The following is a 27,410-nucleotide window of genomic DNA, read 5'->3' as shown; positions in this document are numbered from 1 at the left end:
TGCCCTGTAGGGAGATAAATGTGAGGTCTTGTTACAATGAACGTGAACTTACATCTTTAAAAATGTGGGTGGATCACCTGAGAGCAGGAGTGAAACAACATCTCTACTAAAAATACAAAAATTAGCTGTAAGTGGTGGTGGGCACCTGTAATCTCAGCTACTCAGGAGGCTGAGGCAGGAGGATCACTAGAACCAGGGAGGCGGAGGTTGCAGTGAGCCAAGATTGCACCATTGCACTCCAGCCTGGGGGACAGAGAGAGACTCCATCTCAAAACAACACAAAACAAAACAAAAATTAGCCAGGTGTGGTGGTGTGCACCTGTGGTCCTAGATACTTGGGAAACTGAGGCACAAGAATCACTTCAACCTGGGAGGCAGAGGTTGCAGTGAGCTGAGATTGTGCCACTACACTCCAGCCTGGGTGACAGAGTAAGACGTCTAAAAAAAAAGGAATAAAAACGTCACTGAACTCCAGTGGCACTTGGCGCTCCCTCCGGTGAAGTCCTGTGCATGTCTGAGCGACTTTGCTTTACCTGGAAATACATGGGGTCCTTGACTGAGGTAGGGCTTGCTTGTGAAAATCGAGCACAGATACCCTTTGGTTCACGTATTCCAGAGCCCTCTGGGGTTGTTCTCCTGGTTCTCATCTTAGGAAGTCCCTGGGCAAAACAGCAGACCCCTCCTCTGCCTCGGGGAACCCTGTCTTGCTGCCCAACAGTGGCCAGCAGGGAGGGCGTGACATCTCTGATTGGAAGTTGGTCCTCGTGTTTGCATAGATTTGGGAAAATAGGTTTGATTCAGCCACTCTTTCTGGGATGGCAGCGGTATTGTGGAGCAGTCCTGGCCTAGGCTCAAACCCAGGTTCTACTAACTGTTGTTTGTGTGAACTTGGGAAAGTCCCTTGAACCCCAACGTTAGTTTTATTGTCTGTGAAATCGAGGGGAATGGTGGAAGTAGTTACGGATTTGTGGTATGCATTAATGAGATAAACTCACGGAGCCCTCAGCACACATGAACTGGATCCACTGGGTAAGCCAGCGGTGGGATTCCCCGGGGATAATTTATCTGAAGTTCCCAACTATCAGCCAGTTTACAGCACGGTCTTTCAAACAGGTCTTGCTGTGGGTCGGGAACTCTACGTGCCCAGATCTTTTCACTGATGTGGTTGCTAGCTGGGTCACATTACCTTCTTCTCTCTCTAATTTTTTTTTTTTTTTGAGATGGAGTTTTGCTGTTGTTACCCAGACTGGAGTGCAATGGCGCGATCTCGGCTCACCACAACCTCCGCCTCCTGGGTTCAAGCAATTCTCCTGCCTCAGCCTCCTGAGTAGCTGGGACTACAGGCACGCACCACCATGCCCAGCTAATTTTTGTATTTTTAGTAGAGATGGGTTTTCACCTTGTTGACCAGGATGGTCTTGATCTCTTGACCTCGTGATCCACCCGCCTCTGCCTCCCAAAGTGCTGGGATTATAGGCGTGAGCCACCACGCCCGGCCTCTCTCCCATTTTTTTTGAGACAAGATCTTACTCTGTCACCCAGGCTGGAGTGCAGTGGTGAGATCTTGGCTCACTGCAACCTCTTCCTCCCACGTTCAAACGATTCTCCGACCTCAGCCTCCCAAGTACTGGGACTACAGGTGTGCGCCACCATGCCTGGCTAATTTTTTTGTATTTTTAGTAGACATGGGGTTTCACCATGTTGGTCAGGCTGGTCTCAAACTCCTGACCTCATGATCCATTCGCCTCAGCCTCCCAAAATGCTGGGATTACAAGCATGAGCCACTGCACCTGGCCTGGTAGAGACAGGGTTTCACCATGTTGACCAGCCTGGTCTTGAACTCCTGACCTCAGGTGATCTGCCCACCTTGGCCTCCCACAGTACTGGGTTTACAGGTTTACATGCTAAGCCACCATGTCTGGCAAACTTTATACTTTTTTTTTTAATTTTCTTTTTCTTTTTGAGACGGAGTCTTGCTCTGTCACCTAGGCTGGAGTGCAGTGGTGCAATCTTGGCTCACTGCAACCTCTGCCTTCCGGGTTCAAGCAGTTCTCTGCCTCAGCCCCTTGAGTAGCTGGAATTACAGGCACTTGCCACCACGCCTGGCTAATTTTTTTGTATTTTTAGTAGAGAAGGGGTTTCGCCATCTTGGCCAGGCTGGTCTTGAACTCCTCACCTCAAGTGATCTGCCCACCTTGGCCTTCCAAAGTGCTGGGATTGTACCACTTTGTACTTTTTGAGAAAGATATTGTTGGCCAGGTGTGGTGGCTCACGCCTGTAATCCCAGCACTTTGGGAGGCTGAGGTGGGAGGATCACGAGGTCAGGAGTTTGAGACCAGCCTGGCCAAGATGGTGAAACCCTACCTCTACTAAAAATACAAAAATTAGCCAGGCTCGGTGGCGGGTGCCTGTAATCCCAGCTACTGGGGAGGCTGAGGCAGGAGAATTGTTTGAACCCTGGGGCCAGAGGTTTCAGTGAGCCGAGACGCAATTGCACCATTGCACTCCAGCCTGGGCATAGTGAGACTGTCTCAAAAAAAGAAAAGGAAAGAAAAAAAAAGATATTATCTTTTATGTATGCATTTGAGGAGCTGAAATATCAAGAGACAGATCAGCCCATGAAAGACCCCAGTCAGATTTCATGGTACATAGTGCCAGGCTCTCCCTGTGTCTCTTTTCCTCAGGCCAAGCAAGTGTTTAGCGAACAAGGAAACCAGCTGGCACATGAGCAATGAGGAAGCTGGTCTGTGTTGACCTCCAAGAGGCTTAGGGTTCAGTTGGGTGTGGGGAATGGGGAGCTCCTGTGTAGCTAGTGATGTGGCCTTCACTCCGAACTTCCAAGACAGGGAATCTCAGGAAAGATCCATGTTTCCTGGCTCACAGGCCTGTCCGATATGGACCCACCAGACGAGCCTTGTGTGTGTTGGTGGTGGTGTCACTATGTCTTCTCACAGTGTAGGGTCCTAGGGAGAGGGAATGTTGGGTATATACCGAAGAAAACTTGTTTGTGCCTGGTCAGAAGAGGGGATAATTCTTTGGCTGGGTGCGGTGGCTCACACCTGTAATCCCAGCACTTTGGGAGGCTGAGGTGAGTGGATTGCCTGAGCTCAGGAGTTCGAGACCAGCCTGGGCAACAGGGTGAAACCCCCTCTCTACTAAAATACAAAAAATTAGATGGGCGTGGCAGCGTGTGCCTGTAGTCCCAGCTACTCGGGAGGCTGAGGCAGGAGAATTGCTTGAACCAGGGAGGCGCAGGTTGCAGTGAGCCAAGATCACACCACTGCACTCTAGCCTGGGTGACTGAGTGAGACTCCATCTCAAATAAAAAAAAAAGGAGATGGGGTGATTCTTGACCAAGGATTGATTAATTTACGTCTTGCCAAGCTTATTTGTTTTTGTTTGTTTGTTTGAGATGGAGTCTTACTCTGTTGCCGTGGCTGGAGTACAGTGACATGATCTCGGCTCACTGCAACATCCACTTCCTGGATTCAAGTGATTCTCTTGCTTCAGCCTCCCGAGTAGCTGGGATCACAGGCAAGCACCACTATGCCTGGCTAATTTTTGTATTTTTAATAGAGACGGAGTTTCATCATGTTGGCCAGGCTGGTCTCGAACTCTGGACCTCAAGTGATCTGTCAGCCTCAGCCTCCCAAAGCACTGGGATTACAGGCATGAACCACCGTGCCTGGAGCTTATCTGTAGCAGGGATTGGTGCTTATAGGAGCCTGTGGACTCTGGGATGGGCTTTTTTAGTGGCAGTTGCTAGGGAGATCAGTGGGTTTTCACTCTTGCCTATAAAGGTGATATCACAGTCTTTAAGTTTTCCCAAAGACCTTATCCCATTGGAGAAGTACACATTAACTGATTAGCACAGACTATCTGGTGCATTCTTAAGTCATTTTCCTTTCCCTTTTTTTTTTTTTTGAGATAGTCTTGCTCTGTTGCCTAGTCTGGAGTGCTGCGGTGCGATCTTGGTATCAGCTCACTGCAACCTCCTGTAAGTGAACCTTTTGCAGCTCTTGACTGGCCAACCCGTATTTGTGGTGGGTAAGGAAAGAAGTGAATTCCGATGTCAAGGAGGACGGCAGAGAACTGGAAGGAGGCAGCCGTAGATTGTTCTAGAACAGGATTTGACAAACTTTTCCTTTTCTTTTTTTATTTTTTTTGAGACAGGGAGGGTCTCACTGTGTCACCCAGGCTAGAGCGCAGTGGTGCAATCACAGCTCACTGCAAACTCCACCTCCTGGGCTGAAGCCATCCTCCCACCTCAGTCTCCCAAATAAGCTGGGACTACCTGCCTGCATGCCGCCTGGCTAATTTGTGTTTTTTTGAGATAGGGTTTTGCCATGTTGCCCAGGCTGGTCTCGAACTCCTGTGCTCATGTGATCTTCTTCCTCAGCTTCCCAAAGTGCTGGGATTATAGGTGTGAGGTACTGTGCCTGGCCAGCAGAGCTTTAAAAAAATTTTTTTTGGCTGGGTGTGGTGGTTCACGCTTATAATTCCAGGTCACTGCACTCTAGCCTGGAGACAGAATGAGATCGTGTCTCAAAAAATAAGAAGTAAGCTCATGCCTGTAATCCCAGCACTTTGGGAGGCCGAGGCGGGTGGATCATGAGTTCAGGAGATCAAGACCATCCTGGCTAACATGGTGAAATCCTGTTTCTACTAAAATAACAAAAAAATTAGCTGGCATGGAACCCTGTCTCTACTAAAAAATAAAAATAAAAGTGACAAGAGTGAGAGTCCATCTCAAAAATAATAATAATAATAAATTTTCTTTTAAATTATTTCATATTAAATTTTTATTCTAGTTTTTGAGATGGAGTCTCCCTTTGTTACCCAGGCTGGAGTGCAGTGGCATGATCTTGGCTCACTGCAACCTCTGGCTCCCAGGTTCAAGTGATTCTCTTGCCCCAGCCTCGAGAGTAACTGGGACTACAGGCATGTGCCACCACACCCAGCTAATTTTTGTAGTTTTAGTAGAGATGGGGTTTCACCATGTTGGCCAGACTGGTCTCGAACTCCTGGACCTCAATATATATATAATTACATATGTATATTGATTTATATATATAAAATACCTGAGAACTTTTTTTGCAGTACAGATCTACTAATGAGAAGAATGGAATTTCCGTTTTGGGGAGGATAGTTTCACTTAATTGGGATTCACAGGTAGTGTTCTCTCATCAGATTGATTGAAAGGTCTCATCAGTAAAATCCATCCTTGGCTCATGGGTTACACAAAAACAGATGGTGGGCTAGCATTTGCTAACCCATGTTGTAGAATCGATCTGTAAGTATATACTGATGACAGTATCAGATAACACCTACTGAATATGGAGGAGGCTAAGTGCTCTGCTTATATTGCTTTGTTGGATCCTTCAATAACCCAGTGATACGAGTCATTAGCACTCTTTCATTTTATAGGAAGGGCAGGAAAGTGAGAATGGGTGGGACAGGCACTTGTAGCTTGTCCATCTGTAAGTGGCAGCGGGATTTACGCCAGGTCTGTCTGAATACAGAGCGTAAGCTCATAACTCCAAGGCTAAGGCATCTGTGTGAGAATGAGTCAGAAACTGACCCTGGCAGTGGCCAAGGCCTTAATGAGGTCTTGAACCTTGGTACCTGTCCCTCATACACACACACACACACACACACACACACACACACACATATTTTTTTTTTGAGACGGAGTTTCACTCTTGTTACCCAGGCTGGAGTGCAATGGCGCGATCTCAGCTCACCGCAACCTCCACCTCCTGGGTTCAAGCAATTCTCCTGCCTCAGCCTCCTGAGTAGCTGGGACTACAGGTGTGCGCCACCATGCCCAGCTAATTTTTGTATTTTCAGTAGAGACGGGGTCTCACCACGTTGACCAGGATGGTCTCAATCTCTTGACCTTGTAATCCACCCACCTCGGCCTCCCAAAGTGCTGGGATTACAGGTGTGAGCCACCGCGCCCGGCCATATATATATTTTTTTGAGACAGATTCTTGCTCTGTCACCCAGGCTGGAGTGCAGTGGCACCATCTCGGCTCACTGCAACATCTGCCTCCCGGGTTCAAGTGATTCTCCTGCCTCAGCCTCCTAAGTAGCTGGTACTATAGACGTGTGCCACCATGCCCGGCTACTTTTTTTGTATTTTTAGTAGAGATGGGTTTCACCCTGTTGGCCAGGCTGGTCACGAACTCCTGGCCTTAAGTGATCTCCCCACCTCGGCCTCTGAGACTGCTGGGATTATAGTCTTTTAAAATATGTTTTATTGGGCCAGGTGCGGTGGCTCAAACCTGTAATTCCAGCACTTTGGGAGGCTGAGGCGGGAGGATTGCTTGAACTCAGGGGTTTGAGACCAGCCAGGGCAACATAGTGAGATCCTGTCTCTATAATTTAAAAATTGGCTGGATGTGGTGGCTCACGCCTATAATCCTAGCACTTTGGGAGGCTGAGGCGGGTGGATTACCTGAGGTTGAGGGTTTGAGACCAGACTGGTCAACATGGAGAAAACCCCGTCTACTAAAAATACAAAATTAGCTGGGCATGGTGGTGCATGCCTGTAGTCCCAGCTACTTGGGAGGCTAAGGCAGGAAAATCGCTTGAACCTGGAAGGGAGAGGTTGCAGTGAGCCAAGATCACACCATTGTACTCCAGCCTGGGCAACGAGTAAAACTGTGTCTCAAAATAAATAAATAAATAAATAGTTGGTGTGGTTGTGTGCACTTGTAGTCCCAGCTACTCGAGAGGCTAAGGTGGGAGGATTGCTTGAGCCTAGGAGTTTGAGGCTACAGTGAGCTGTGATTGTGTCACTGCACTCGAGCCTGGGTGATAGAGGGAGACTCTATCTCAAATTAATAAATGCATAATTTTAAAAAGTAACAAAAACTAAAATAGAAATGTTTGAATTGACAAGTAATAATGGTATATATTTTGGGGGGATACATTCTTTTCTTCAAGGGTATGTGGCACCTTAAATGCACTGGGTACCAACAGCAGAGCGCATTTCAGGGGACAAGAAGGAAGTTCAGAAATGTAAAGAGAAGGCTGGGTGCGGTGGCTCAGGCCTGTAATCCCAGCAATTTGGGAGGCCGAGGTAGGTGGATAATTTGAAGTCAGGAGTTCGAGACCATCCTGGCCAACATGGTGAAACCCTGTCTCTACTAAAAATACAAAAATTGGCCGGGTGCGGTGGCTCAAGCCTGTAATCCCAGCACTTTGGGAGGCTGAGGTAGGTGGATAATTTGAAGTCAGGAGTTCGAGACCATCCTGGCCAACATGGTGAAACCCTGTCTCTACTAAAAATACAAAAATTAGCTGGGCGTGGTGGCACATGCCTGGAGTCCCAAGTACTCTACTTGGGAGCCTGAGGCAGGAGAATCGCTTGAACCTGGGAGGCGCAGGGTACAATGGTCTGAGATAGCACCACTGCACTCCAGCCGGGAAAGCAAGAGCAAAACTCCATTTCAAAAAGTAAAATAGAAAGGAACTGTGAAGAGAACTGAGAACTGAGATGAGGCCAGTTCATCAGGTGTTTGCAGCATGGCCCCCGTTCTCAGTGCTTTACTGCAGCAATCCCAGGAAGTGGGAGCTGCCATCATTCCCTTTCATAGACTAGGAAGCGGGGGCTGAGGAGGGTCATTTGGCCAGAGTCAGACAAGTAGTTCATTTCTTCCTTTTCTTTCTTTCTTTTTTTGAGAGTCTCACTCTGTTACCCAGGCTGAAGTGCAGTGGTATGATCTCAGGTAACTGCAGTCTCTGCCTCCTGGTTCAAGAGATTCTTTTGCCTCAGCCTCCCAAGTAGCTGGGATTACAGGCATGCATGCCACCACATCTGGCTAATTTTTGTATTTTTTTTTTTTTTTTTTTGAGACGGAGTTTCGCTCTTGTTACCCAGGCTGGAGTGCAATGGCGCGATCTCGGCTCACCGCAACCTCCGCCTCCTGGGTTCAGGCAATTCTCCTGCCTCAGCCTCCTGAGTAGCTGGGATTACAGGCACGCGCCACCATGCCCAGCTAATTTTTTGTATTTTTAATAGAGACGGGGTTTAACCATGTTGACCGGGATGGTCTCGATCTGTTGACCTCGTGATCCACCCGCCTCGGCCTCCCAAAGTGCTGGGATTACAGGCTTGAGCCACCGCGCCCGGCCTAATTTTTGTATTTTTAGTAGAGATGGGGTTTTACTGTGTTTGACAGGCTGGTCTTGAACATCACGACCTTAGGTGACCCACCCATCTCGGCCTTCCAAAGTGCTGGGATTACAGGGGTGAGCCACTGCGCCTGGCCCCATTTCTTGCTTGTTAGTATGATATTGTGCTGGGGGTCCCCACAGTTTGACGATTTGCTAAGCGGACTCATAAGACTCAGCATGTAGGATGATTTAATCCAGCAAAGGATACAAAACAAAACCTGTAAAGGGAAAAGGCGCATGGAAAGAAGCCCAGGGAAACCAGGTGCAAGCTTCCAAGTCTGCTAGCAGAGTTGCACGCGATGCAACTTCCAGAAACGAGTTGTGGCGACACACATCAAATGTCTACTAGGGAAACTCATCCGAGACTTTTCTTTGCTCAAGGTTTTTTGTCAGGGCTCATCATGTAGGCGCTTTCTGCTTTGCACTTACAAATTCCTGTCTCTCAGAAAGCAGACGTTCCATTTAAACCACATTTTTTTTCTTTGGAGACAAAGTTTTGCTCTTGTTGCCCGGGCTGGAGTGCAATAGCACAATCTTGGCTCATCGCAACCTCTGCCTCCGGGGTTCAAGCGATTCTCCTGCCTCAGTCTCCCAAGTAGCTGGGATTACAGGCATCCACTACCACACCTGGCTAATTTTTTGTATTTTTAGTAAAGATGGGGTTTCACCGTGTTGGGCAGGCTGGTCTCGTACTCCTGACCTCAAACTCCACTTATCTCAACCTCCCAAAGTGCTGGGATTCTAGGCAGGAGCCACTGAGCCCCAGCCAAGTTTAAACCACATTGTTTGCATAGTTTAGGCACAGCAAGCCACTCCTCTCAGTTTTAGGAATGATGGGAATCCTCCTGAAATCCAAGTTCCCAGACAGCAGCCAAGGGCCAGCCTTGCAAGCAGGTCTTTCTAAGGAGAGTAGTCCCAGGACCGCTGTGTTAATTCTTCACTGCACAGAAATACTTTCCATTCTGCAGTGTTTTATCTTGAGACAAGGTCTCCCTCTGTCACCCAGGCTGGAGTTTAGGGGCAAGATCCTGGCTCGCTGCAGCCTCAACCTTCCAGACTCAAACCAGCCTCCTACCTCAGCCTCCCAATTAGCTGGGACCATAGGCATGTGATATCACACCCTGTTATTTATTTATTTTGAGATGAAGTCTCACTCTATCCCCCAGGCTGGAGTGCAGTGGCACGATCTCGGCTCACTGCAATCGCTGCCTCCCCGGTTCAAGTGATTCTCCCATCTCAGCTGGGATTACAGGCATGTGCCACCACACCTGACTAATTTTGTATTTTTAGTAGAGAAAGGGTTTCGTCATGTTGGCCAGGCGGGTCTCAAACTTCTGACCTCAAGTGATCTGCCTGCCTCGGCCTCCCAAAGTGCTGGGAATTCAGGTGTAAGCCACCATGCTAGCCCTAATTTTAAATTTTTTTGTAGACATGAGGTCTTGCTATATTTTCCAGGTTGGTCTGGAACTCTTGGCCTCAAGTGAGCCTCCTACCTCAGCCTCCCAAAGTGCTGGAATTACAGGCATGAGCTACTCTGCCTAGCCCTTGCAGTTTTTTTCTTTTTTTTTTTGAGATGGAGTCTTGGTCTGTCGCCCAGGCTGCAGTGTAGTGGCATGATCTTGGCTCACTGCAACCTCTGTCTCTCAGGTTCAGGCGATTCTCCTGTCTCAGACTCCTGAGTAGCTGGGACTACAGGCGCGACCACTATGCCTGGCTAATTTTTGTAATTTTAGTAGAGATGGCGTTTACCATATTGCATAGGCTGGTCTCGAATGCCTGACCTCAGGTGATCCACCCACCTTGGTCTCCCCAAAGTGCTGGGATTACAGGCGTGAGCTGTCACACCCAGCCTTTTTTTTTTTTTTTTTTTTGAGATGGAGTCTTTCTTTGTTGCCAGGCTGGAGTATAGTGATGTGATCTCGGCTTACTGCAACATCTGACTCCCTGGTTCAAGCGATTCTCCTGCCTCAGTCTCATGAGTAGCTGGGATTATAGGCATGTGCCACCACACCCAGCTAATTTTTGTATTATTTATTTATTTACTTATTTACAGATTTTTTTTTTGAGATGGAGTCTTGCTCTGTCGCCCGGGCTGAAGTACAGTGGTGTGATACCGGCTGACTGCAACCTCCACCTCATGGGTTCAAACAATTCTCCTGCCTCAGCCTCCCAAGTAGCTGGGACCATAGACAGGTACCACCATGCTCGGCTAATTTTTGTATTTTTAGTAGAGATGGGGTTTCACCACGTTGGCCAGGATGCTCTCGATCTCCTGACCTCATGAACCACCCGCCTTGGCCTCCCAAAATGCTGGGATTACAGCTGTGAGCACCCGGCCTTTTTTTTAAAGGAGCAATGTATTACTTTTCCTGTTCTGTAAGTATTTATCCCCCTAGTGAAATCTCACATAGTCGCCCAGGATTAAATGAAATGATGTATCAGGGCACTTGGCATAGCATTTGTCACGTAGTATTAGGTAGATACTGTACTCTTCATTGGCTGTTTCCTGATCTTTAATAGCTTATATGTCTGTTGGAGTTGGTAAGGCAATTGAATGAACTCTTACATGATTAATGCCATCCCATTCCCCCTGTCATTCCCAGGCGGCCCCTATCAGATTGAAGTCCACATCTCGGCCACCAGCACACTCCCCAACGGCACCCTCTACGCAGCCAAGGGTTCCCAGGTGGAATTCAGCTGCAACAGCAGCTCCTGGCCGCCACCCATGGTTGAATGGTGGTTCCAGGCCCTGAATTCCAGCAGCGAGTTTTTCGGCCACAACCTGACAGTCAACTCTTTCTCACTGTTACTGATGTCCCCAAACCTCCAAGGGAACTACACCTGTTTGGCCTTGAATCTGCTCAGCAGGAGACATCGAAAGGTGACCACCGAGCTCCTGGTCTATTGTGCGTAAGCAGCTCCTCTGCCCACTTCTTCCCCTGAATCCTTTAGGACCTACATGTTTGCACCTCTCCCGTTTGTCTTTTTTTTTTTTTGAGAGGGAGTTTCACTCTTGTTGCTCAGGCTGGAGTGCAAAGTCACGATCTTGGCTCACCACAACCTCTGCCTTCCAGGTTCAAGTGATACTCCTGCCTCAGCCTCCCAAGTAGCTGGAATTACAGGTGTGTGCCACCATGCCCAGCTAACTTTGTATTATTAGTAGAGATGGGGTTTCACCATGTTGGCCAGGCTGGTCTCGAACTCCTGAGCTCAAGTGATCTGCTTGCCTCAGCCTCCTTAAGTGCTGAGATTACAGGCATGAGCCACCATGCCCAGCCCTCCAAAACATTTTTGTCATCCCAAATGGAATGATAAAATGACTGTACCCATAAGCAGTCACTCTCATTCCCTCTTTTCCTAAGACCTGGACAACCCCCAATCTGCATTCTGTCCCTGTGAATTTGACTGTTCTGGACACTTCATATGAATGAATCATACATGGGGCTTTTTGTGTCTGGCTTCTTTCACCTGGCTTCATGATTTTTTGTTTCGTTTTGTTTTTGAGATGGAGTTTTGTTTTTGTTGCCCAGGCTGGAGTACAATGGTGTGATCTTGGCTCACTGCAACCTCTGCCTCCCAAGTTGAAGCAATTCTGCATCACCCTGCTGAGTAGCTGGGATTACAGGCGGCCGCCATCATGGCTAGATAATTTTTTTTGTATTTTTTTTTTTAGAGACAGGGTTTTACCATGTTGGCCAGGCTGGTTTTGAACTCCTGTTCTCAAGTGATCTGCCTGCCTCGGCCTCCCAAAGTGCTAAGATTATAGGTGTGAGCCATCACAGCTGGCCTATCACCTGGCCTCATGATTTTGAGGTTCATCTATGTTGAGCCATGTATCAGTAACTCATTTCTTTTTATGGCGGAATAACAGTCCATTCCTTGCACGGATGGACCATGATTTATTTGTTCACTCATCCATCTGTATACATTCTTTTTGTAGACCCAGTGTGGCTATCACAGGCGTCAGGCCCTCTAGCACTGTTATGAACCAGTGGTCTGTGAATCTTCACTTTACGGTAGGGAAACACTAACCAAACACTCCCATACACAAATATCTTAGACAAAAACCACTACATCTGTAATCTCAGCACTTTGGGAGGCCAAGGTGGTGGATCACTTGAGGCCAGGAGTTCTAGACCATCCTGGCTGACATGTCAGAAGCCTGTGTGTATTAAAAAAATAAAATAAAGGCCAGGTGCGGTGGCTCATGCCTGTAATCCCAGCACTTTGGGAGGCTGAGGCGGGCGGATCACCTGAGATTAGGAGTTTGAGACCAGCCTGACCAACATGGAGAAACCCCGTCTTTACTTAAAAATGTACAAAATTAGCCGGGTGTGGTGGTGCCTGCCTGTAATCCCAGCTACTCAGGAGGCTGAGGCAGGAGAATCACTTGAACCTGGGAGGCAGAGGTTGTGGTGACCTGAGATTGCACCATTGCGCTCCAGCCAGGACAACAAGAGTGAAACTCTGTAAATAAATAAATATGAAATGCAAAGGCAAGGCAAGGCCAGGCGCGGTGGCTCACACCTGTAATCCCAGCACTTTGGGAGGCCGAGGTGGGTGGATCACCTAAAGTCAGGCATTTGAGAGCAGCCTGACCAACATGACGAAACCCTGTCTTTACTAAAAATACAAAAATTAGCTGGGTGTGGTGGCACATGCCTGTAATCCCAGCTACTTGGGAGGCTGAGGGAGGAGAATCATTTGAACCTGGGAGGCAGAGGTTGCAGTGAGCCATTGTGCCACTCCAGCCTGGGTGACAGAGTGAGACTCCATCTCAAAAAATAAATAAATAAACAAAAGAAATGCAAAGGCAAATGAGACCCAGGTCCCTAGAAATTTAACACCTAACAGAGGAAACCTGACTTTTGTCAGGTAGGAATTTGTGCTAGGAGCTACTGGATGCTACACTAACTGGGGTTGATGTCTCTCTGAGACCCTGGTTCTGCAGTCGTGGAGCCAGCCAGTGGCTGATCCTAGAGCATGTGAGTGAGCCCATGCTTTCCTCTGGTGTTTTGCAGATCCCCCTCCATCAGCTCCCCAGTGCCGGGCACAGATGGCATCAGGATTCTTCATGCTGCAGCTCACCTGTCGCTGGGATGGGGGATACCCTGACCCTAACTTCCTGTGGATAGAAGAGCCGGGAGGTGTAATCGTGGGGAAGTCAAAGCTGGGGGTGGAAATGCTGAACAAGTCCCAGCTGTCAGATGGCAAGAAGTTCAAGTGTGCTGCGAGTCATGTAGTTGGGCCAGAGGCGGGTGCCAGCTGCGTGGTGCAGATCAGTGAGTCTGTTTTGCTTTGTCTTGGGGTTGGAGTTCAGCTGCCTTCCTTTCTCCTGGGAGAGGCATTTCAGAGTTCTTCTGAGTAAGAAATCCCAGGATGTCAGAGTGGACTGAATTCCTTCCCCTTCTTCCTTTCTTTCTCTTTATGTTTCATTCCTCTCAGACTTTAAAGATGCTTAGCTCAAGCTTCTTGGTTCTAGTCCAAGCTATTTTCCACTTGACAAATACTAATTGAGCACCTGCTATGTGTCAGGTGCAGTTTCTAGGTGCCGAGGATGGAACAGTGAAGAAGACAGATGAGGTTCATCATGTTTTGTGTCTGTCCATTTACTGAGGCTGGGAAGTTTATAAAGAAAATTTGTTGTTATAGTTGTTGTTTTGAGACAGAGTCTCATTCTGTTGCCCAGGCTGGAGTGCAGGAGCATGATCTTGGCTCACTGCAACCTCCACCTCCCCGGTTCAAGTGATTCTCCTGCCTTGGCCTCCTGAGTAGCTCGGACTACAGGCGTGCACCACCATGCCCAGCTAATTTTTGTATTTTTAGCAGAGACAGGGTCTCACCATATTGGCCAGGCTGGTCTTGAATTCCTGAACCTCAAGTGATCCACCTGTCTCAGCCTCCCAAAGAGCTGGGATTACAAGTGTGAGCCACCGTGTTTGGCTGAAAATTACTTTATTTGCTCATAGTTCCATAAGCTGTGCAAGCAACATGGCACCAGCATACGCTTGGCTTCTGGTGAGAGTGTCAGGTTGCTTCTGCACATGATGGAAGATGAAGTGGAGCCAATTTATGCAGAGATTCATAGTAAGAGACGAAGCAAGAGAGAGAAGGAAGGTGCCAGGCTCTTTTTAACAACGAGCACTGGCTGGGTGCAGTAGCTCACACCTGTAATCCCAGCACTTTGGGAGGCCAAGGCAGGTGGATCACCTGAGGTCAGGAGTCAAGACCAGCCTGGCCAACATGATGAAACCTCATCTCTACTAAAAATAAAAATTAGTTGGGCATGGTGGCACATGCCTGTAGTCCCAGCTACTCCAGTGGCTGAGGTGGGAGAACCACTTGAAACTGGGAAGCAGAGGTTGCAGTGAGCCAAGATTGTGCCACTGCAATCCAGCCTGGGTGATAGAGTGAAATGCCATCTCCAAAACAAAACAAACAAAAAAACAACCAGTGCTGACATTAGGTTCGTGCAAAAGTAATGACAAAAATCCTAATTACTTTTGGACCAAGCTAACAGAATGAAAATTCACTTACCCAAACACCTCCCATTAGGCCTTACCTCCAACATTGAGGATCAAATTTGAACATGAGATTTGGAGGGGACAAACATTCAAACTATAGCATCTAGTTATGTAACAAATTACCCTCAAACATAATGGCTTAAAACAAGAATAACCATTTATTATCTTATGATTTCTGTGGATCAGGAATTCAGACAAGACACAGTGGGCATTGGGGATGGTTTGTCTTGGCTCTATGATGTCTGGGGTGTCAGCCAGAAGACCTGAAGGTTGGTGGGGCAGGGGGGAGGGGAGCTGAAATAGTCTGAAAGATCTACTTTTGAAGTGCTCACTCCCAGGCCTGGCAATTATTTCTTCTCCATGCAGGAGTCTCCATAAGGCTGCTTGAGTGTCCTTCCAACATGGCAGCTGGCTTCCCCCAGAGCAAATGATCCAAGCCGGAGTGAGTCAAACTGACGCTATCCTTTCTATGACATAGCCTCAGGAGTTATGTGGCATCCCTTCTGCCACATTCTATGTATTAGAAATGAGTCCAGCCCACATTTGAGAGGAGTGGGGAGAATTAGGCACCACTTTTTGAAGGGAGGTGTGTCAGAGAATGTACATATTTTTAAAACCACAATTATTCCTCTTTCACAGAGCTTATATCCTGGGTGGCATGGGGGTAGAAGGAAGACAGAAAGGACAAAAACAGCTGGATGTGGTGGCTCACACCTGTAATCCCAGCCCTTTGGGAGGCTGAGGCAGGTGACACAAGGTCAGGAGTTTGAGATCAGCCTGACCATCATAGTGAAACCCCGTCTCTACTAAAAATACAAAAATTAGCGAGGCCAGGTGGTGCATGCCTGTAATCCCAGCTACTCAGCAGGCTGAGGCAGGAGAATCACTTGAACCCAGGAGGTGGAGGTTGCAGTGAGCCAAGATCACACCATGACACTCCAGCCTGGGCAACAGAGCAAGACTCCATCTCAAAAAAAAACAAAGTACAAAAACAAGTAAGATAGGTCCAGATATGATAATAATATGAGAATAATAAAATGGTATGTATAAAAGAGAGACCTTTTTAAGAAGAGGGCCACTTTTCCTCGGGTGGCAGGGAGGTACCGAGAACCAGCTCAGTCGGGAGACCCCCACCCAGGCGGTGCTGAAGGTATCTGAGAGGCAGACACCCAGATAGCACAACAGAGTGGATCTATCCTGGGGACCAACAGCCTGAGAGCCTGTGGGGCTGACAGCTCTCCAGGACTGAAGGCCCTGAGCAGGCTCTCATCCGTGTATTTAGTTGCTCTTACACAGGTGATTTTTATTAATACACAGGTGTTCTATATTTACACATAACTCAAGAATTACCAAGTAGGCAGCTGTTATGTGCTTATCACTAATTATAAACTAAAAGGTATCCTCCATGGGAGCAGGGTAAACTTAATGTTTCTCAACAGGGAGGTCTCCTTGAGGTGGTAATAATCTAAGAATGGGAAGGAACTGGCTAGGTGAAGATCTGTGGGCTGAGTGTTCCTGGCAGAGGCAGCAGCAAACACCAAGGTCCTAAGATGGAAACAAACTTGGCATTTGAGGACCCAAGAGAAGACCAGTGTGGCCAGGGTGTCATGTGTAAAATACCAATGAAGCTAGATGGAGGCTGAGGTTCAGTTGTGTCTCCCCAACAGATATGTTCAAGTCCAAACCCTGATATCTGTGGATATGACCTCATTCAGAAACAGTCTTTGCAGATGGAATCAAGATAAGATAAGGTCATACTGGATTAAAGTGGGCTGTAATCCATTGACTGGTGTCTTTCTTTGTAAGAAGAGAGAAGGCAGGGCATGGTGGCACTTTGGGAGTCTGAGGCAGGAGGATAGCTTGAGGCTAGGAATTCGAGACCAGCCTGGGAAACACAGACCTTGTTTGTACAAAAAATAAAAAATAAATAAGGTAGCTGGGCTTGGTAGTGTGCAAAGAGAGTATCGCTTGCGCCTTGGAGGATGAGGCTGCAGTGAGCCGATATTGTGCCACTGCGCTCCAGGCCTGTGTGACAGAGCAAAACCTTGTCTCGAAAAGGGAAAAAAAAGGGAAAGGAGATCAGAAGTGCCAGGATCATCAGGCATGGTACCTCATGCCTGTATCCCAGCATTTTAGGAGGCTGAGGACAGGCAGATTGCTTGGGCCCAGGTGTTTGAGACCAGCCTAGGCAAAGCAGCGAAATTCTGTGATCTGGTTTGGCTCTGTGTCCCCACCCAAATCTCATGTTGAATTGTAACTCTCAGTGTTGTGGGAGGGACCTGGTGGTAGGTGATTTCATCATGGGAGTAGATTTCGCATAAACGCTAACACTAATAGTAGCTGATGAGCGAAAATAAAAGGGTCCGTGCATAATTTTCGAGATATCCACCACCACAGATGAGCAAAAACGTCCTCACATTCAAAGCCATCCTGGGCCGAATTTGGCCTGCAGGCTGCGGGTGGGACAAGCTTGTTCTAGAGCCTCCAGAAGGAACCAGCTCTGCCAACACCTTGATATTAGCCTTGTAAGATCATTTCAGACTCCTGGCATCCAGAACTGTAAGAGAATAAATGTGTTTGCTTTAAGCCACTGAGTTTGTCATCATCTTGGAAACGAATACAGCTGCCCTCTTGTCCCCTTGAAATCCTTGTCAGATGTTTGTCTATTTTTATAGGATCAGTACAGTTTTTACAGATAGAAGTGTAGCATAGAAGGAAAGCTTGTGGACTACAAAAAGCCTCATTGCTTGGATTTCAGTCTTACATACAGTAACCAGTTTATCCTGGTTTGCCCAGAACTTCCCTGGTTTTAGGACTGAAAACCCCACATCCTGGGAAAACTCCAGGTCCTGGGCAGATGGGGACAGTTGGTCACTCTGAATCCTAGCTGCATTGCCTATTTAGTTGTGCAGCATTGAGCAAGTTACTTAACTTTCCCTGTGCCTCAGTTTCCTTATCTGGAAAATGGGTATAATAACAGGGTTATTGTGAGAATGGATTGGGTTAATATGCGTTAACAGTGCTGTGCCCACAGTAACTGCTTAGTAATGTTAGATTTATTATTAGGTAAGACCAAGTATAGTAGAGAAATTTCTGGAGTTGGCCAGGCACAGTGGCTCATGCCTGTAATCCCAGCACTTTCGAAGGCCAAGTTGGACGGATCATTTGAGGTCAGGAGTTTGAGACCAGCCCGACCAACATGGTGAATCGCTGTTTCTGCTAAAAATACAAAAATTAGCTGGGTATGGTGGTGGGCGCCTGTAATCCCAGCTACTAGGGAGGCTGAGGCACGAGAATTGCTTGAACCTGGGAGGTGGAGGTTGCAGTGAGCCAAGATTGTGGCACTGCACTCTTTTTTTTTTTTTTTCTTTTTTTTTGAGATGGAGTTTCACTCTTGTTACCCAGGCTGGAGTGCAATGGCGTGATCTCGGCTTTCAATTAAAAAAAAAAAAAAAAAGAAATTTCTGGAGTTGCTTCATTAGGAAGGAAATACCGTGTTCCTCCCTTATCCACAAGGGATATGCTCCAGGATCCCCAGCGGGTGCCTGAAACCATCGGTAGCACTGAACCCTATATATACCATGCTTTCCCCTATACATAAATACTTATAAGGTTAATTTATACATTAGGCACAATAAGAGATTAACAATAGTAACTAATAAAAAAATAGGCAAGTATAACAATATACTGTCATAAGAGTTATGTGAATGTGGGCCCTCTCTCAAAGTGTCGACTCAGCCTTCTTGTGATAAATAAAGGCTCATGCGGGATGGTATGAGATTTCATCACACACCCAGAAGAGTGTGCAACTGAAACTTAGGAAACTGAATATACTAAAAAGTACTGCAAGAAAAGAAAAAATAAAAATTTATGAATCAGTGCAGTGTAATCCCAGCACTTTGGGAGGCCGAGGCAAGTGGATCACCTGAGGTCAGAAGTTCGAGACTAGCCTGGCCAATATGGTGAAACCCTGTCTCTAATAAAAATACAAAAATTAGCCGGGCAGGGTGGCAGGCGCCTGTAATCCCAGCTACTCAGAAGGCTGAGGCAGGAGAATCGCCTGAACCCGGGAGGCAGAGGTTGCAGTGAGCCAAGATTGTGACACTGCCCTCCGGCCTGGGTGATAGAGTGAGACTCTATCTCAAAAAAAAAAAAATTGTTTGTTTGTGGAATTTTCCATTTAATATTTTTGGACTATAGTTGACGGTGGTAACTGAAACCTCAGAAAGTGAAATCATGGATAAAGTGGACTGGGGCCGATCGCGGTGGCTCAGGTCTGTAATCCCAGCACTTTGGGAGTCTGAGATGGGCAGATCACCGGAGGTTGGGAGTTTGAGACCAGCCTGGGCAACATGGTGAAGCCCTATCTCTACTAAAAATAGAAAAATTAGCCAGATGTGGTGGCACATGCCTGTATTCCCAGCTACTCAGGAAGCTGAGGCAGGAGAATTGCTGGAACCCGGGAGGGAGGCAGAGGTTGCAATGAGCTCAGATTGCGCCACTGCACTCCAGCCTGGGCAACAGAGCAAAAACTACATTTCAGAAAAGGACTACTGTAATTTTCTTGAAGATCTCAGGCCATGATTTGGATCTCTTTAAGCATTTGTCTTTCTTTACCTTCTTATCACCAGGGAGTCCCTCCGTTCTCTCTGAGCCCATGAAGACTTGCTTCGTGGGGGGCAATGTGACGCTCACCTGCCAGGTGTCTGGGGCCTACCCCCCTGCCAAGATCCTGTGGCTGAGGAACCTAACCCAGCCCGAGGTGATCACCCAGCCCAGCAGCCACCATCTCATTACCCAGGATGGCCAGAACTCCACCCTCACCATCCATAACTGCTCCCAGGACCTGGATGAGGGCTACTATGTCTGCCGGGCTGACAACCCCGTTGGGGTGAGGGAGGTGGACATCTGGTTGAGTGTAAAAGGTGAGTGATGAAACTGGGCCTGAAGGAGGAGGGTTCAGAGCTTCAGAGCACCCAGCACCAGCCTGGGGACAGCCTGGTGCCTCCCTACAAGTGGGTCACTGCCAACTGGGAGAAGGCATATCTGCTTGCTTATGGCTTGACGAGGTATCTGGAAGAAATTACTATCCAAACCTACTGACTAACATTTGCACAGGGAACAATAATTACACACTACCTGTACACACCAAAGGATTAATATCTAGTATATGTCAGTTGTGAAGCATAAGAGCAAAATGAACACCTAAGAAACTCATCCCATTTAGGATACAGAACAGTATGAACATGCATTAGGTTACTTGTTTGTCACAGGACCAGGTTTAGAAAACAACAGTAGGGCTGGGTGCTTGCTCAGGCCTGTAATCCCAGCACTTTGGGAATCCGAGGCAGCTGGATCACTTGAGGCCAAGAGTTCAAGACCAGCCTGGCCAACATGATAAAACCCCATCTCTACTAAAAATACAGAATTACCTGGGAGGCTGAGATGAGCAGATCACCTGAAGTTGGGAGTTCGAGACCATTACCTGGGCATGGTGGCAGGTGCCTGTAATCCCAGCTACTTAGGAGGCTGAGGCAGGAGAATCACTTGAACCTAGGAGGCGAAGGTTGCAGTGAGCCATGATCACGCCATTTTACTCCAGCCTGTGCAACAGAGCAAGTCTCCATCTTGAAAAAAAAGAAAATAACAAAAGAACTTTAAAAACAGGATGCCCACTTAAATTTGAATTTAGAAAAATAAAAAATACTTTTTTTTTTTTTTTTAGTATAAGTATGTCCCAAATACTTCATGGGACATACTCACACTAAAAAACTATTCATCATTTATCTGAAATCCGAATTTCACTGGGCATACTGAATTTTAACTTGGCCACCCTCCCTGTAGGGCTAGTCTCATCCTGGGCCTCTCTTGAAAGGTAACCATGATCCTGAATTTTTTGTTTTATTTTAAAAATACTTTTTATCATATATGTCCATACTTTTCTCTTTTTGTTTTATTTTTTATAGAGATGGGGTCTTTCTATGTTGACCAGGTTGGTCTTAAACTCCTGGCGTCAAGTGATCCTCCCATCTCAACCTCCCAAAGTGTTGCGATTGCAGCCATGAGCGACCACACCTGGTCTCCTTCCTTCTTCCCTTCCCTTTTCCCTTTCCTCTTCTCTTCTCCCTTTTTCCTTTCCTGCCTTCCTCTTTTTTCTTTCCTTTCCTTTTCTCTTTTATTTCCCTTCCTCCCCCATTCCTTCCTTCCATCTTCTTTCTCTCTTTCGTTTTCTTTTCTTCTTATTTTGTGTGTAATTTTTTATGAACATGAGCCAACGTGCCTGGCCGTGTGTTCATATTTCTTAATAATATGTTGTTAGTTTTGAATTTTAAAAATTTTTTTGTGGATAAATAACAGCACGATTCCAATTATATGACATTCTGGAAAAGGCAAAACTATGGAGATAATAAAAGATCAGTGGCTCCCAGGGGTTGGTGAGGGGGCAGGGGTTGGAATAGGCAGAGCACAGTGGATTTGTAGGTCGGTGAAAATATGCTGTATGATATCATAGTGGTGTATACATGTCATACATTTGTCTAAACCTGTGGAGTGTTGAACATCAGGAATGAACCCTAGTGCAAACTAGATTTTGAGTGATAATGATGTCAGTGCAGGTTTGTCTATTGTAACAACTGCACCACTCTGGTGGGGATGTGGATGATGGGGGAGGCTGTGCGTGTGTGGGAGCAGGGAGTACACTGGGAACTCTCTGTACTTTCTGCTCAATTTTGCTGTGAACTTAAAACTGTTCTTGGCCAGGTACAGAGGTTCGTTTCTGTAGTCCTAGCACTTTGGGAGGCAGAGGCAGGCAGAGTTCAGGAGTTCAAGATCAGCCTTGCCTGTGGCTTGCCTGGGCAATATGGGGAAATCCTGTCTCTGCAAAAAATACAAAAATTAGCCAGGTCCGGTGGCACGCATGTGTAGTCCCAGCTACTGGGAAGGCTGAGGTGGAAGGACCACTTGAGACCTGGAAGTAAAGGCTGCAGTGAGCTGAGATTGTGCCATTGCATTAGCCTGGGAGACAGAATAAGACCCTGTCTCAAAAGAAAACCGCCCCCACCAAACAAAACAAAACAAAACAAAACAAAACTGCTCTTTTAAAAAAAGACAAGGCTGGTTGCAGTGGCTCACGCCTGTAATCCTAGCACTTTGGAAGGCTGAGCCGGACAGATCATAAAGTCAGGAGTTCAAGACCAGCCTGACCAAGATGGTCAGGAGTTCAAGATTAGCCTGGCCAACATGGTAACACCCCATGTCTACTAAAAATACAAAAATTAGCCGGGTGTGATGACGTGTGCCTGTAATCTCAGCTACGCAAGAGGCTGAGGCAGGAGAATCGCTTGAACCTGGGAGGCAGAGGTTGTGGTGAGGCGAGATCACCCTATTGCACTTCAGCCTGGGCAACAACAGTGAAACTCCATCTCAAAACAAAACAAAAACAACCAAAAAGCAAAAACTAAAAAACAAAACACAAACACACAAAATTGTTACCATACATATGTAGTCTCAAGTTTCTCTCTCTCTCTCTTTTTCTCTTTTCTCTCTTTTGCAGAGTTTCACTCTTACTCAGGCTGGAGTGCAGTGGCACGATATTGGCTCACTGCAACCTCCACCTCCCAGATTCAAGCTGTTCTCATGTGTCAGCTTCCTGAGTGGCTGGGATTACAGGTGTGCGCCACCACAGCCAGCTAATGTTTGTATTTTTAGTAGAAATGGGATGTCACCATGTTGGCCCGGCTGATCTTGAACTCCTGACCTCAGGTGATCTGCCTGCCTCGGCCTCCCAAAGTGCTGGGATTACAGGCATGAACCACCGTGCCCAGCTGTTGTGAACTGAACGCGAGCCCGGGAATCTCGTCCAGCGAGAGGGTCCCAAACCCCAGCCGTTTCTTTCCTTTTTGTTCCCCAATGTGAATCACCATTTGTTCTAGTACCATTTCTTAAACGTGCTTCCTTTGCTCACTACCCTGTCATACATAAAGTATGTTTGCATGTGCACCTGTTCTGCAGTCTCTGTTCTGTTCCGTTGATCACTCTGTTTATCACGGCATTGATAACTCTTACACTCTTACTTACCATGGCCTTATAAATAGTCTCAGGGTTTGGTAGACACAGAGATTTTAACTTTCCATTGTTTTTTTCACATTCCCTGCTCCATCTGATCCCCACAAACTCTGTCTGAGGTTGGGTGATAAAATATTTATCTGGCATTACAGACAAGTCATAAGCCTTACCCAAGGTCAGGAATCAAGACAAGAACTGACTCCATGCAGAGAAAGGGCAGTGTTGTTCTAATTGTCCACATATCTGGTGGAAGAATCAATGGTGTGATTTGTCTTTGCAGAACCTTTAAACATCGGGGGCATTGTGGGAACCATTGTGAGCCTCCTGCTACTGGGACTGGCCACTATCTCAGGGCTTATGTTGTATTACAGCCCTGTGCTCTGCTGGAAAGGTAAGGGCTTCTTGGGTCCTTTAGCTTCCCTTCCAGGCTTGTGGAAAAGGTGTGGGGTTGGAGAAGGGTGGCCCCTGTCATGCTTCCACCTGAAGTTCCATATTCTGGGCTCCTTCGTTGGGTCAAGATGTACAGTAATGTCACCTAGTACCATCCCAGGACACCTGTCGCCTGTCATATTGAGTCAGTTTTCTTATTTGCTCCTCTAGTAAATGTTAGCCTGCTTAAGAACCTGTGAGGTCGAAGTGGATGTTACTGGATATTAATGGTTTTTCCTTTCTTTCTTCAGTAGGAAACACTTTCAGGTGAGTGCTCCTTACACTTAAATCAAAAACCCATTTTTGGATCTGTCTTCACTCCTGTTTTGCTCCCTTTTCTTCATAAGAACAATAATAGCCACTACCATTGAGGACCTACGAAGTGCTGCACACGGGTCTAGGGGTTTCATCACCTCCTCGGGGTGGTGGTGACATCTCCATTTTCCGGATAAGGGGATGGAGGCTCAGTGAAGTAATTTCTGTAAGCTCATTCTGGAAGGAAGCAGCAGTGCCTTCCTTCAGGTCCAGGTCTAATCGATTCCAAAGTCAGTGTTCTTTTACAATACCAAACCTCAGGGCTGGATACATTGCAGGTCTATCATTGAGACAGAAAGACAATGTGTATATTTTGAGCCAGTCATTCATGCGTTTGTTTTATTTAATTTTCTGAAAAGAGCTAAAAGGAAGAATCTTCAGTCATGGTCTTATAGTTTTGTTTTGGCTTTTTGTAATTTTTGAGACAGAGTCTCACTCTGTTGCCCAGGCTGGAGTGTAGTGGCACAACCTTGGCTCACTACAACCCCCACCTCCCAGGTTGAGGCCATTCTCCTCCCTCAGCCTCCTGAATAGCTGGGATTACAGGTGCGCGTCACCACACATGGCTAATTTTTGTATTTTTAGTAGAGACGGGGTTTTACCATGTTGGCCAGGCTAGTCTCGAACTCCTGGCCTCAAGTGATCCACCTTCCTTGGCCTCCTAAAGTGCTGGGATTACAGGCATGAGCCACCATGCCTGGCCAGTTTTACGGTGTTTTGGAAGACTACTCTGAGCATACCCAGAAGCCCCTCCCAAAGGGAAACCCCAGTAGGGGCAAAGGAATCAAATGGAACTTGTGTATTTCATTTCCTAAGGAGATTCTAGGTGGGAGCAAAGTACTCTTTTCTGTGATCCTATGGAAAAACAGTTCTTTACCTATTCATAATGACAGGATATTATTGTTCTGGGACCATCTTTTGTAGCAAAACATTACCTTTACTCGCCTGTATTGGAGGGCCATTCTCTCAATAAGCCTGTCATTCCCTGGGCTTATTTCTCACAGGAGATGTCAGTGTGGTATAGTGGGAAAAGGCATTGGGATGAGTGGACCTGACTCCAGATGGTAGCTGTGCCATTCCCAAGGCCTGTACCCATGGAAAATCCCTGACCCTCTCTGAGCCCGAGTGTCCTGATCTGTTTCACTGAGAGGGTTTGTGAAGATTAAATGAAAATGTAAAACAGCTCCTCGGGCAGGCGACTGACCTGTGGCATGCATTCTTTCTTCCTTAAGAAATGCACAGTCCAGGCTGGGTGCTGTGGCTCATGCTTATAATTCTAGCACTTTGGGAAGTTGAGGTGGGCAGATCACTTGAGGTCAGGTATTTGAGACCAGCCTGGCCAACATGGTGAAACCCCATTTCTATTAAAAACACAAAAAGTTAGCCGGGCATGGTGGCACCTGTAATCCCAGCTATTCGGGAGGCTGAGGCAGGAGAATCACTTAAACGGGAGATGGAGGTTGCGGTGAGCTGTGATCGTGCCACTGCACTCCAGCCTGGGCAACAGAGCAAGGTTTCATTTAAAAAAAAAAAAAAAAAGAAAAGAAAAAGAATGCATAGTCTGGCTGGGTAGTCAGAGTTAGTGAGCTGGTGGTAGATAAACTACAGAGCAATTGCTACAGCGCTGGGCATGAACTCCAAATGCAATCATTAATTCCGGCCTTTAGGGGGAGGGAGAGGAGTTTACCTGGGTCTTCCATAATGAGGAGGAGGAGAGATTTCGGTAAATAGAGCAGAATGAGGGCATTTCAGAAAAGGAAAACCATTTGTCCACCTGCTGTAAGGGGACATGAAACTGGTAGATGCCTGAGACATGGTCACCTGCCTGAGGAGCAGGGAAGGAGTAATAAAACAAACCCAGCATGAGATAAGATCATCTGAAGCAATTTGTGGCAGCATCTCTCTCTGCGGTTACAACCACACCATCGTCTCATGACTTCACCCAGCTGAGTGCATGAGGAAGTTTCCATATTGCTAATGGGGTTGCAAAGAATCTAGTGTTTCCTATTCAGTGAGGCCTGAAGTTGGGAAAAATAGGAAATCTTATTCTTCCCCATTTGGTAATTAGGGGCCAAAACATGGATGATGTCATGGTTTTGGTGGATTCAGAAGAGGAAGAGGAGGAGGAGGAGGAGGAAGATGCTGCAGCAGAAGAGGAGGAAGGAGCACAGGAGAGAGAGGAGTTCCCAAAGGAAATACCCAAGCAGAACCACATTCATAGAGTGACCGCCTTGGTGAATGGGAACATAGAACAGATGGGAAATGGATTCCAGGATCTACAAGGTAAGCTCTTTCCTTAAACAAATAAACAGAGGCTGGGCGCGGTGGCTCACGCCTGTAATCCCAGCACTTTGGGAGGCCGAGGCGGGTGGATCATGAGGTCAACAGATCGAGACCATCCTGGTCAACATGGTGAAACCCCGTCTCTACTAAAAATACAAAAAAAAATTAGCTGGGCACGGTGGCGCATGCCTGTAATCCCAGCTACTCAGGAGGCTGAGGCAGGAGAATTGCCTGAACCCATGAGGCGGAGGTTGCAGTGAGCCGAGATTGCACCATTGCACTCCAGCCTGGGTAACAAGAGCAAAACTCCGTCTCAAAAAAAAGAACCAAAAAAACAAAACAAAAAAACCCAAATAAACAGAAAACAAAAAAACCTCTGAGCTAGGCATGGTGGCTCAAACCTGTAACCCCAGAGCTTTCAGAGGTCAAGGCAGGAAGATTGCTTGAGCCCATAAGTTTGAGCAACATAGTGATACTCTGTCTCTAAAAAAAGAGAAAGAAAGAAAAATTAGCAGGGCTTGGTGATGTGCATCTGTGATCCCAGCTACTTGGGAGCTGAGGCTGGAGGATCGCTTGAGTGTAGGAGGTCCAGGCTGCAGGGAGCTATGATTGTGCCACCACACTCTAGTCTGGGCAGCAGTGGAAACCTGTCTCAAAAAAAAAATCCCACAAACCTCTGAACTGCTGCAGTGAGCTTCCCAATAGGAAATCTCTAAGGGGTGAGGCTGGGGAAGACAGTTAAACTTGAGTCTAGAACCTGAGACTACTATCAACTACAAACCCAAAAACCGACAAACATTTATCAAGGTCCTGCTCCAGGGTAGGCATAATATTGCTATTGTGGGAGAAGAAAAGTGAGATAGGTAGTGTCTCCCTCCATACAGGGAGCTTTACAAGACCAATTCAGGTGAACAAACGAAAACCTGCAGGGGAAATGGAAACGGGCAAGATTGAACCAACACTTTGAGAGAACGGCTAGAGAAGCTGTTGCTGGAAGATATTTGATTAATTGCCTGATGGACCATACATTTAAAAATTATAGGTGCTGCTGGGCATGGTGGCTCACGCCTGTAATCCTAGCACTTTGGGAGGCTGAGGCAGGCGGATCACCTGAGGTCAGGAGTTCGAGACCAACCTGATCAACATGGAGAAACCCTGTCTCCACTAAAAATACAAAATTAGCCAGGCCTGGTGGCACGTCTGTAATCCTAGCTACTTGGGAGGCTGAGGCAGGAGAATCACTTGAACTCAGGAGGCAGAGGTTGTGGTGAGCCAAGATCGCACCATTGCACTCCAGCCTGGGCAACAAGAGTGAAACTCTGTCTCAAAAAAAAAAAAAAAAAAAAAAAATTATAGGTGCAGTGATTCATGCTTATAATCCCAGCATTTTGGGAGGCCAAAGGGGCAGATCGCTGGAGCCCAGGAGTTCGAAACCAGCCTGGGCAACATGGCAAAAGCCGTCTCTACTAAGAATACAAAGAATTAGCTGGGTGTGGTGGCATGCATCTGTAGTCCCAGCTACTTGGGAGGCTGAGGTCGGAGAATCACCTGAGCTTGGGAAGTTGAGGCTACAGTGAACTGAGATTGTGCCACTGCACCAAAAATTATGGG

At 47.0% G+C, this 27,410-nt stretch overlaps 1 protein-coding gene across 6 annotated transcripts in view; it reads left to right on the top strand.

Moving 5' to 3' along the window:
* Window positions 1-27,410, top strand: part of VSIG10 (V-set and immunoglobulin domain containing 10) — a 45,660-nt gene that overhangs the window by 14,545 nt on the left and 3,705 nt on the right. For 3 of the 6 annotated variants that reach the window (XM_017976406.4, XM_035257780.3, XM_002753062.5), the window contains exons 3-8: window positions 10,788-11,090; window positions 13,206-13,466; window positions 19,340-19,633; window positions 23,053-23,163; window positions 23,453-23,468; window positions 25,585-25,799. In XM_017976406.4, coding sequence (XP_017831895.3) covers window positions 10,788-11,090; window positions 13,206-13,466; window positions 19,340-19,633; window positions 23,053-23,163; window positions 23,453-23,468; window positions 25,585-25,799 — 1,200 coding nt within the window. Of the gene's footprint in view, window positions 1-10,787; window positions 11,091-13,205; window positions 13,467-19,339; window positions 19,634-22,260; window positions 22,707-23,052; window positions 23,164-23,452; window positions 23,469-25,584; window positions 25,800-27,410 lie in introns of those variants that run through there. The other 3 variants (XM_035257781.2, XM_035257782.3, XM_054238954.2) reach the window with 2 other exon arrangements.

This window comes from Callithrix jacchus, chromosome 9 (assembly GCF_049354715.1).
Source record: "Callithrix jacchus isolate 240 chromosome 9, calJac240_pri, whole genome shotgun sequence".
NCBI lineage: Eukaryota > Metazoa > Chordata > Mammalia > Primates > Cebidae > Callithrix > Callithrix jacchus.
Note: the sequence above shows the minus strand (reverse complement) of the source record. Positions and strands in the feature narration are given on the sequence as shown.